General features: G+C 39.8%; 1 protein-coding gene across 3 annotated transcripts in view; it reads left to right on the top strand.

Annotated features, from left to right (window-relative positions):
- Positions 1 to 12640, top strand: part of ctnna2 (catenin (cadherin-associated protein), alpha 2) — a 249467-nt gene that overhangs the window by 37206 nt on the left and 199621 nt on the right. For all 3 annotated transcript variants that reach the window (XM_044029247.1, XM_044029249.1, XM_044029250.1), the window contains exons 5-6: positions 1177 to 1296; positions 2324 to 2590. In XM_044029247.1, the coding sequence (XP_043885182.1) occupies positions 1177 to 1296; positions 2324 to 2590 (387 nt within the window). The remainder of the gene's footprint in view (positions 1 to 1176; positions 1297 to 2323; positions 2591 to 12640) is intronic.

Genomic DNA, 12640 nt, shown 5'->3' with positions numbered 1-12640 from the left:
ATTGGGGCCAACGGTGTTGTATAATGCCGGCATTGCTGTCTCAACTCCAAGGCGGAGCTCTGTAATTGCTCATGTTAACATAATTACAGTTTTATGAGATCTGAGACTGCCTGAGTGCACAGTGCGCTCCAACAAAAGACAGGTGTGAAAGAAACAATCAGCATGTACAGTAGATAATGTATGGGTCAGCAGATCTGGTTGTACTTCATCAGTATCATATAACTGCAATATCGTAAAGTGCAGTGGTGTTATTATTTACATATTCACATTCCGCTCACTCAGAGCAGCTCTCTGAAGCAGTTTGATTTTGCTCCTTATTTTGGAAAAGGCTCAAGGCTGTGGAGAGAAAATGATATGCAGTTGCTATAATCTGAAACAAACTCCTGACAACATGCAACTTCAATCACAGACACACACACACACACGCATGCACGTGCACACACACACACGCATTGTGTCCTCTCTTCAACTTCATTCTTGTGGATCCACAGAGGGGCTTAACTGGAGCCAGAATAATCCCTGTCATCAAAGGCCACTTAAAAGTTATCTCTCACTCTCTTCTGTACTTTCATTACATCTTGTGTGGCACTTTCATTAGTAATGGAAAACAGGTTTGAACCCACAAAACGGATGGAAAACTTTTATAAATGCACAAATAGATGGCTTAAGTCAGGGGTGTCCAAGCCTTTTTTAACGAGGGCCAGATTTGATGAGTTGAAGATTGCTGGTGGCCAGTGGCCTCTCAGACCTTTTTCTAACAGTGAATGTTTCATACAAATGCACTGTTTCATAATAATTAAAATTTCATTGTGACAATTACCATTTTTGAATGTCAATGTAACCAAATCTAAGCCACACATCTGGAGTCAAATAACAGAATAGACAGAATCGGACTGTCACAGGTGTGTTTCGAACCCAGGACTTTTGGTTTCTAACTCCTTACCAGCTGACCTAATGGAGAGGACACATTCCTCTCTGGCAATAAATAATACATTATAAAACCGGGGCTGAGGGCCGTGCAACATCTGACCGAGTTCCTGACTTGCCTGGCTTAAATATTACATGGTCAAAATTAAAAAAGGAATAACCACAAACAACACCAAAAAACAACACATACACATGTCCATTGAGTTCTGTTAAAGGTTATGTATATGTGTGTGTGTGCCTGCTTGGTAGGTAGAGGAGGCCTTAGAGGGTGTAAAGAATGCGACTAATGAACAGGACCTGGCCAACCGCTTCAAGGAGTTTGGAAAGGAGATGGTGAAGCTCAACTATGTGGCAGCCCGGAGACAGCAGGTAAGACACTTTTCCACAACAGACGTCTGTGTCATGTTCAGATACCAGGAGATCCTGTGTTAGATGCAAATGGTGTAAACGTGTAACAATCTTTGCCATCATGTAATACTGTATAATGAAACAGCCCACACTCCAGTCACTCTAACTCACAAGTTACCAAGCAGGCAGGTTTACTGGAACAAAGCCACAATTTCACTTGTATGGAGAATAAAGGGAGACAAAGAAAGACGAACAGCAAAACAAAAGATGAAAATGTCACGTAAAACTCCTACGAGTTATGGCGACGGTAAAGAATTGGAGAAGCACATGAATGAGGTAAAAATACGTTTTGAGCAACAACAGCTTTACCCAGAAAATATCCAGAAAATGCTTGAGAGTAATTAAAACGATTTATAGATGCTTCAAAATCTCTGTGGGAAAAAATATGACCGGAACTACTGGAGGGCAAGATCCCAGAGATGGCCCATATTTTCAGCCGTTGAATAATAGTCACATACTGTACATATAGAATTGCAGTTCTACAGTATATTCTTTTATCTGCTTCATCTGCAAAAAGACCACAGCGTCATTAAGGCTATTAGTTATAGAAATGCATACATTGCCACAGTGAGGTGATAAAACAAGAGTAAATACTAAATGACATGATCCATGTATAACTATCGGTTTGTCACAGTCTATTTAGTTTTTATGGTGTTTGTCAAATTATACACACGATTAACATATCTGTTCTTCCATAGGATTCAAAATAATTATCATATTACTGCAAAACAACAAAAAATATACACATTTGTTTTTGAACTAATCAGATTGGATGATTATTTTTATGTCTTCCGGAGATTTTCAGTACTTTATTGTAAATCAATGTAATATCATCACACATGTCATTCATTTTAATTTCACAAGCATATCTAGGAATACAGAGTTTTGACTTTAAGTTGTATCTCTAAGATGTATAGGGCTTTTTCTTTGGGGAGAGACTTGGAAAAATACTGTTGGTGATAAGTGAACCACTGTGTCACCCTTACAGGAACTTAAAGATCCCCAGTGTCGAGATGAGATGGCGGCTGCACGTGGAGCCCTCAAGAAAAACGCCACCATGCTGTACACGGCCTCACAGGCTTTCCTGCGCCACCCAGATGTGGCTGCCACACGTGCCAACCGAGACTACGTGTTCAAACAGGTGCAGGAAGCGATAGGAGGCATTTCCAGTGCTGCTCAGGCCACCTCACCCACTGATGAGAAACATGGCCATGCTGGTATTGGGGAACTGGCTGCTGCCCTCAATGAATTTGATGTAAGTCAGCATGCCTTCATTATGCTCTTTCACATCCAACACACACTCACGCTCAAGTGTTACAGCGAAAACATGTGATAGCGTTGTGTATCGTTGCATGGAAATGGCAGTGCTCAGTATAACTGGTGATTCTTCCCCTTCCTGCAACTGCTATTGTTCTCATCTAATAACTTACATAGCAAGTGCTCCATCTTTTTAGACTACGGCGAAGAGCGTGCTTAAATAAAATGAAGTGCTCCAATATTTTGAAATTATTTCAACTATTCCATGAATGCATGACATCATTCTTTTCATTTACTAAGATGCAGTCATTTGCATCTGTTATGTTGTAGGTTAAGTAGGTCAGGAGTGTGTGACAGTGAATCAGCAACCCGAGGAAGTTAGATGAAATAGCTGACATCCTTTTTCTCGCTGTCCCCTGTCAAAATGTTTGCCTCTATACTACCAACAGTTGTTATCTGCGCCGTCTTAATCTGTCATTATTGCTGCATCTTCATGATCTTTCACGCAGAGTTCTTATTTATATAGTCAGTTTTCATTGGTTTTCATCTTTTTGTCTCTATGGTGCTTATTGTACTTTTTTAAAAAGGGTTTTCTCTATAAATGTGATTCTCTGCTGACATCTAGTGGTTATACGGTGATAGTGAACTTATGGTTCTTATAAAGGTGATACCTTAAATTGAGGTGGTTAAGCTGATCATACCTTGAGATGAGGGCATTGGGATGATATAGATGTTGGCGTGAAAGCAACTGTACATTTTCATTTTTATATATATATATATATATATATATATATATATACACATATATATATACACATATAGCAGTACTCTTTTTAAGTAGCGCTTGTACTTTACGTGTCAAAAAGTGTATGCATCGGTCGAGAAGCCTTGTCTTGACAAACCATCGCACTGCCAGGCAGCGTGGTATTTCAGGCTTTTAGTTACAGACAGCACTAATGATGTTTTCATAGAATGTTCTTAAATACATCACCCAATGTGTATAATTTCAGAAAATGTCATCTGACTGACAGAACAGATCTGAGGCAACAGACAGATGCAGAGCGAATGAAAGGGAAATGGTGACTGAGTCAGCAATCACACTCGAGGAAAACACATTTGCGATTGGACAGGATGTACTTGAACTAGGGATGCAAAGAAAAAGGGTATTTGGTTTTACCAGCCTTAGTTTGTGACACTCGGATGAAATCAAGGAGGAAACATAACAGGTGCGGCGAGAGGCTCCTTGACTTAATCAGTTTGCATTTGTAAGATGGCGAAGCACTTAAGATGTAGAGGATAGGGAATAAAAGGGAACTCAGTAATGAAGTGAGAGGAAGTACAGAACAATACGAAACAACAGCAAGGCTCAAATCAGCGGGGGCTGAACTTGTTCTCACTCTGAATAATTGAGTCTCCAGTACAAAACAATGTGACCACCTTTACTAACATAACGTTAGTTAAGATGGTATAAATCTAATGTTAGTAAAATTAGATTTATACTGAGAAAGAGTATTTTGGTTAAATGTACTGTTTGTCAATTGTTGGCAAATATTGATATAATTAAATAGAAAACATAGTGACTATCAAAAACGGAGAGTTCTGTTTGACGTAAAAACACACAAGTAAAAACAATTAAAGGATGAATCTGTCTGTCAAACTCAATTTCTCCCAAGCTGCAAATTCAAATGGCAAAGAAAATTCAACATTATCCTCTCTCTGGTCTTCAGCAATGTTTAAATGGTTAAAGAAGAACGGAGCTTGTTGTCCTACTTTTATCCTGCTTTTCCTCTCATACCCATTTATTGCTACACACTGCAGCTGTATAGTTTCACGTCTATGTAGCTTCTGTGATAAGTGGCTTCTGCTGACAAAGACGGAGCCGACTATGCGAAGATTCTCTTCAACGTGTGGTTTCATTGTACTCACTCGAACACAGGTGTACTGCGAAAGGTTTAGCGCATCTATTTTCCTCCTGTTATTTTCCACGATGCTGTCCCCTCTACAATGAGACAGATTCCAGAATAGATAACCTTTGTTATTCTTGGATTGCTGTGTTTGCTTGTGTCTTTGAGTGACTGTATTTTATCACCAGTAACTCGTGCAACAGACTCTTAACTTGATGAGTGTTTTGCTGAGGACAGATCTAAAACAACTGTTTTTTAGTATTCGGTTGTTGAAAAAATTTAACTTGCAGTTACCATGGTAACCATGCATTTCTTTTGAATGGAGACAACTTCCAATGATGTTATTGAATTAGTAATCTGAAAAAGGAGAGATTAAAATTGCTGGCTCCTCGGGTCTATATGCCACTGTTTTCCTCTGGGGGTTTGTCATTATGGATTATAGATCTACAATTCAGTTGCGGGAATTTGTGCATACCTCTAATTCCAGTTTCAGACAGCAACCACTTCATTCTAACTCCTAAATCTGAAACTTACTTCAAGATATCTAAAAAGGACAATGTAGATATTTCAACTTGACATGAATGACGAAAGTGAGTTAAAACTGAATTACATATATCTGTTACTTTGTATTGACAAGTAAGAACAAAGTTATCCTGTCAATCAATTTAAATTGCTTGCCTTACGCACATACATGCACACACACACACACACTTTAACAAGTGTTACCTTGCTTTATTGTTTCCTTGCAAGACTCTTGTTATTTCCTCCTGCCCCTGCTGTTTTGCATTCCTTTGCAGTCACACAGAAATTACTGTTATTTGTATGTGTTATGTCTTCTGCCCTTCAGTTTTATTACATTTGGCAAAAGGCAGGTTGAACCAATATGTCACAAGGCCAACCCTACAGGTTAATAAAAGCCACTAGTTAACCTAACCTGCTTGACTTTGGATCAGATTAACCACAGGAAACCTCCACTGACATGACAAAAACATGCAAACACAGGTGACAGTGTTAATCCGAGTTACTTCTCAAATACTTTAGGATTTTTTATGTATTGAGTGTATCACTGTTTCATTCTCCATTGCCCATATGCATCTCTCCCCTTTATTTCTTGTTTAACATGCAGTCACAAAGTGCAGTGGTGAGTTTTCTTTTTTTTTTTACAGTCAGACAGTCTATGAAAAAATATATGCTTTTTGTTAATGTTCTCTCTTCTCTTCTCAAGCCTGTTTTCAGTATGTGAGTGACCCCTTGTGGAAATACTCAGACACTGCAGTTTTTTGTTTATTTTCTCTTAAGTGGTGCAGGGTATAATGCAGACACAATTGTTCTACAAGTTGAACAATTAAACACTATGTAGCTGTAGAATGTTGGAAACAATTAGATAGTAGTTTTATTGAAGTGGTCATTTTAAACATGTAGTTATTCGTTATTAGGATGTGGCCTATTTAATCCAAAGCAGCAACTTTTTTGAAAAAATAGAATAAAAGCAAAAGCCTTGAAATTGATTCTGTAGACGCACAGCACTTCAATGTGATAACATGCTCTTTGTTCAGTATTATTGCGATGCACAGAGACAACTATAGTCGGGGTGATTTAGACCTGATGAACGCAGGCATCACACTCGAGATCCATGCTGTGACACATTACATAACACACAACACAACACATTAACCATGCATTTATGAAAAGGGAGTGACAAAAAGGTTACATTATTAGCAACTACTGTGTATATGGGTTAGACACATGCCAATAGAGTTCGCGTAAAAGCTGCAGAGTTTGGTGTTTCCATAAAAACCTGAATATTGAAGCATTTTTTTCATGTTAGCTTGCTGAAGTATGGTACTCATGTCATTGATGGAGTGGATGAAGTTGTTTTCCTTGCCAAGCAGATATCATGATGTCCCTGTCTCACTCACACTTTAGAGGACATTAAGTGACAAAAAAAGTTTGATGTGTTACGATATACGATATCACATTTCTTTGATCATCGCTTCAATCGTAATGCCAAAACGTGCAATAATTTGTAAAAGCAGCACTACAACACAGGAAAATTAAGCATCTGGACTCCCTGCCAAGTGGATTATATTCCATGTTTAGTTAGGGTATAAATGTGCTCAAGACTCTTTATGTTTGAAGCATGATTATGGCTCATATGGTCTGAAAGTAGCAAGGATTCAGTTGCTCTGAACATCACAGTATACACTCACAGTGACACAGAAGTTGAGACGAGGCTTTTTAAATGCTGCACACAGTTCAGGGTCTATAGCCAGACTGAAAGGCCAGCTCATGAATAAGAAGACGCTACCACATCTTTACTTTTTGCTGACAGCCAATGAAGGATGATTCTGTAATCATCGTCAGTCTTTTTTTTCTGCCCTATAGCAATGAGGCAGCTAATCCCTGTCTGGATCTTTTAAATATATATTTATTTTCCCTCCAAAAAAGGATAATAAATTGAATTGCATGTCAAGTCCTATGCATATGTAGGAAACATTGACTGTCAGTCATATACAATATTAATACATACTGCAGAACCAGCTCTAGGCATTAGCCATATAGGCGGCCGCCTAGGGTGCCATCTACTGGAGGGGCACCGAACAACCACAGGAATAAAGCAAATAAAAAAAACATTTATTATACATATGCTGACATACAGCAAAGTTACTGTAATTTCGTTTTGAGACCTGTTTGGAATTTAAGCAACTATTTTGGAATGTCCCAGAGCAACTCATCTGTTACTCAATATCAATATCTGGTCAAGTTTTCCTGTCTCAAAAATAAATGATCCCTTTCATCCCCTGCACTAATTATTCAGCATGCTATTCATTTCCACTGATCCATGAATCAGATTGGACCGATTCCGTTTTTGCATTGTCAGTCACCAGTGACAAAGTCAACACAGCAGTCTTGAAATTGGTTTTATTATTCCAGATGTAGACACACATCTGTGGATAGCTGGATGTTTAAGTTTGCTATACAGGATAAAGCCCTGTCATGTTGAAAGGGAAGTCTTAATTTGGAGATCTGAGCTCAGTGGTAGGACAGATGGAGTCAAGCCCCAATGGGTATGTGGGTAAAGACACACACACACACACACACACACAGGCACAGATTTTAGGTCACAAGCACAGCACCCATCCACAGTGTAGCATATTTCAAGAACCCAGAGAGCTACGTAACTGTGAATTGAATGTAGAAAGTGTACAATGAGTTCCTAGAATGTGAGGTATACACTCATGGTCATCTGTGGTGGATATAAGGAGAAATGTTCAACAGCCTACCGGTAAAGTTCAATTTGCAGGCAGGAAACAGTCTCGTTCTCTGGCCTAGTTACGACTGTGCACATTTTAATATAAAAAAAAACCCCAAAAACATCTACCTTTGTCTTCTTGCCATTTTCCTGCTTTGAGCCTCTTTATCTCTGTACAGTCAAAAGCACTAAGCACCTGCTAAGAGCCTTTTAAATGTGACTCTGAAGATAATGCCTTTATGTATTAGATCAACAATTTCCCATCAAAACCATTTTTTTTTTTTGTTATGAAGCAATTCTCAGAGAAGCCTGCCAGTGAAGTATGAGTTGTACAGGGTTTTCCTTTCATTCCTCTACTTCTTCTGCTGGTGCTGCCTTCAATTAGATGAGCCAAGAGGTTGAAGCATAATGTAGCTTTGTGATCGCATCACAATGATTACCTTGAGCTTCGTGCTACTTCATATTTAATTCTTTGTAAGTGGGCTTTACTATAGCACAGTCCTTTTTTTTTTCAAGGAATTTCACGTCATATTTGGCCCAGCACTCGGACCTTTGTGTGTCATATTTACTTTTTCTTTTTTTTTTTACATATTCACCTGATCAAATGCATTAGTCTCACACTCAAGCATGTGGAGGTAGGTCAGTTCATACTTTCACCAACAGATGGCAGTGTTTAATAACTTTCATCAATTGGCCATTCCTCTCCTATCCCCCACCCTCTCACTATCATATCCATTTTTATCCTTTTTTCCAGCAACTCCTTAGAAACAGAGGTTTTCTCTCTGGCTCATTCATTGCTCGGAGCAAAAGCCTGCATCACCTTATAATTTTGTTCCAATAAGGCATCATCTGAGGCTTAGATGTTGTGTTGTATGCATATCCGTCAATTAGGCTTCATAAAGAGAATTTATTATGAAAAGCTTACCAAATACAGCCTTGTCTGGCTGACAACTCAGCCTACACATGTTGGATAGTAGTTCTTTTCTTCTTCTTGACATGCCTGCAACGAAAGGACGACCGGTGTTGCAACCTTCAGTGTCCCAGTCCTGTTGTATCATCATAACTCCCATAAACCTCCAGCTACCTGATATAAAAGCATCCTCAACAGTGTGAAGTGCATTGGCTGTGTATACACACATGCTCACACATCACATTTTATTCACACACACACACACACACACACAGTGCAGACGTGCACACACTTGCAGATTATAGCTTTGAGACTGCAGCAGAGAGTCAAGTCGCACTGGATCATTTTACCATGGTTTGTGTTTCCATCTGTTTGTCCTCTCTCTCTTTTGTCTTTTCAGGGGGTTATTTAAACAGCACCACACCACCCTCCGCCCCCACTCCTCACCTTTCTGTCTCTTTTTTGCTTTGTCTATCCTTTTACTCTGTCTTCGTTCTCTGAAGTATCTTGATCCACTAGTGGCTTCTGAAGGGCTTGCATGCTTGCGTGTGTACTCTGAGCCCATTTGGCGACAGAATTGTATTTTCATGCAAAAGGCCCCTCTGTATATTGCAGGACCTGTAGTCACACTGCGCGGGAAGTACACATTCTATATGATGGCTAGACTATAATTGGATTTACTTGGCAGCTTGGAAAAAAAGTGTTGCATGATGGCTAGTCCTTTGAATGTCAGTGTTGCAAGTATTGCAGTGTAGGTGTAAGTTGCTTTCCAAATGCTGCACTGCTTCATCTGTGCAGTGACACGTAACTGGCCATGTTCATGCATTTGGGATTTCACACTTTTAATGTACTATATATAAAGGTAGACTTCTGATTTTATTGTGGGAGTTGAAATAGATTCTTCTCGTTTGCCGGGGAAACAGGTTTCCTCTTGTGTGTGCAACTGCAGGGTAGATGAGATCTTAACTGTAAGAGTATGTGCTGCGAATGCCCAGCGTTGACCTTTCCGCATGCTCAATTTTTGTATGAGACACCGTGAGCCAACCTCAGAGAAACGGTGGCCGGGGAGCAAGCCGACTCTAATGTATGTAGATGTATTCCTAACTGAGGGATAGCTTTCTTGGTAATTGCTATATCAATCTGTGCTCTCCTTTCCATGCTGTCTCATTTCAGGCCCTCTCTTATTTCTCTGCTGCTCTCTTTCTCCTCGCTTCCACTAACGCACGTGCTCAGACGCACACACAGTCTGCCTTTTTCTCCCTCTGTCCTGTCTCTCTTGCCTCGATTTTTCTCTCTCCTTGACTCGCATTGATTCAGTGTTTAAACATGTGGGTGCTGAACACATTCTTCGGTTGCCTGTGAGAATCAGGCTGAGGGGGAAGGAGTATATCCTGATCGCTGAGCCCGCCGGTACCTTTTTGAAAGGAAGGTCGCACAAAAACATGCACAGATGCACAATCATGAACAGATGCGCACAGACCCCAAACATTAATAAACTAATCGAACACAATGCCAAGTGCCAGCAGTATTGACAAGAACCCTGTTGTGTTCAATAAAACTCCACTCCTGCCGTCATTTTCACCTTGGCTGAGCCACGTGTTCGCCCAGAGGTGCACTTCTTAATCACAACATCCTCTGCCTGCCGATTACAACACTGTCTCATTCTCCATGGACAGATGCACCTGTCAGGAGAAATATGAATAAGGGGGACTAAGCCGAAGTAATGGGACATGACCGGTAGATAGAGAAGTATTGGTTTGTTTGTTGCTGTACAGTAATTAGCCACTGCCTCGCTTGTCTTGATGGCAATAAGGCATGGACGAGCTGTGGTGGAGGCAGAAGGAGAGTAGGAGGGGTCACCGGTTACTAGATTCAGAGATCCATACTAGTTATAGTCAGAGCCTAGAGACCTTATGGTCTGTTGTGATAATCAGATTCACTGCTGCCTTTCCACAAAGCTCATTTTCAGGAATTAATGATGTTCTTGTTTATCTCTGGCTATAAATTTAGATTTGTTGGAGGGACTGGCGTCCTTGTCATGTCATTTTTGCACTTGTCTCCATGTTAGGAGACATTTATCATGCTATGTGACACAATTTAACATACCATAAAAACATCCCCACATCACTATTATGGCATTTTGACAGAATTACATGTATGGCATATTATAGGGAACACTTTCTAGACTCACACTCTCAAGTTAGAAGTATAGAAAGATGATTAAGAAAGTGGTTAGAGTACAAGCACTCTGCATTTATGGATGGCCACCTTAAATCTCCACGACAACCAGACTGAATTACTTCACTGCATCTTAAGACCTCTCAGCATAAAACTCCTGGGAGTTGAATTTTGAGTGGGCACAGGCAAGTCAAGGTTTTCTCTGTAGGAGCCTTGCATGCCAGCTTGCTCACTCAACGCGGTTCATTCTCATCATGGATATGGGGGCATGCAGTCTTTTGCACATACAGAAAATGTATTTGCACACACACACACAAGCTGGAAGACAGTGTCCTTAAGGGCAATCTGACTGTCCTTGCTAGTCACAAAGTTACAGTGCTTTGCATCGTGTCGGACTTCTTTCAATGCAGCGTTTCCACCCACACAAACCTTTTTTGTACTACTTGCATAATATGGACATACACTGACATGCATGCCTGTTTTTTTTTCTTAGAACAACGTACAATATTTGATGGATTTCAGACTAAATGTAACTACTTGAATTTGATTTGGTTTAGCAGACTGCTGCGACAAATCTCATTAGACCTTCAAAGTCTGTTCTGTATGTGACAAATATGTATTTATTAAACACACCTTTTAGTGCACGGTGGGATCTTTTCCACAAGTACAAACCATCAGTTGCAAGTGCTCTATCCTTCGTACAATGCACTGGACGATTTGTGCAGTTCAAATTTAGGCAGTCATAAAGATATTTAATACAGGCAAGATAAACCAACCAACTGCTAAGCTAAGCCTGCAAGTTTCATTAGAACACTTAAAAACTCTCTAAATTCCCTATGACTTCCTGAATGGAGCAGGATGTCCATGTTGTATTTATGTTTAGAACAAGGAGTAGCAGAGTTTCTTAAATGGTAGTTATTTCGAATAATGGGTTTTTCAGGCAATGATTCAGAGTCTGTTTGTCTCAGATTCTTATTTTCTCTTTGCTATTCTCTTTTTTATCTTATTTTCCACATATAAACTAGTTTGAATTTGGTGATCGATCCCCAGTGCTAGTCTGTGTGTCGTTGGGGAAGACATTAAAGACAAAATTAGTCAGCAGAGGCAGTCAACTGCAGAACAGTCATACTAGCTCACAACATACATTTTGGTGTGTTGCTGATGGGATCATTTATTTTTTATTTTCAGCTGCAAAAAAAGTTTGTCATGAAATAACACATTATTCAAAATTTCAGGGTTGTAGCACCACTCACTCACTCACTCAGTCATTCATACACTCACTCAGCGATGTAGCCCTTGTGGGAGAAAAAAAAACACTTTCAGCATTTAAGTTTCAAGTTAGAAAGACACTACTTTCTGAATGTCCTTAGCAAAGATGGTCCCTTTCCTCTCAAGAGCATTGGAATTGTCTGCTATCTTTCATATTTTCATATTCTTGGTTTCCAGCCATCAAGTCTTTATCTTATTAGTTACACATCCTTTGCCTACATCCCCTCTCTGGTCTTGCGATTGTGCCCAAAGCACCTGCACTGTGTGCATTGCAGTTATGTTCAATCATTCTCATATAAAGTGATGGTGTCCAGGAGCAAATGAGTCTTGGCTGAATGTTGTGAGCTTCTTGTAAGAACCATCTAGCCAAAGCTGCAGCAGTTCAGATTGTATCCCTCCTTCTTTGCCAAGACCGGTTCCCCCCATCTCTTTTCATCAAGCAGATCATGCGAGACACAAACAAATAGCTCCACATCAAACAAATGACTGTAAATCAAGTCAAGGCCATTCTGTAATCTGCCTGTTTCATTCTTT

The sequence above is a fragment of the Solea senegalensis genome, linkage group LG6, assembly GCF_019176455.1.
Source record: "Solea senegalensis isolate Sse05_10M linkage group LG6, IFAPA_SoseM_1, whole genome shotgun sequence".
NCBI lineage: Eukaryota > Metazoa > Chordata > Actinopteri > Pleuronectiformes > Soleidae > Solea > Solea senegalensis.
This window is presented reverse-complemented; position numbering and strand designations above follow the sequence as displayed.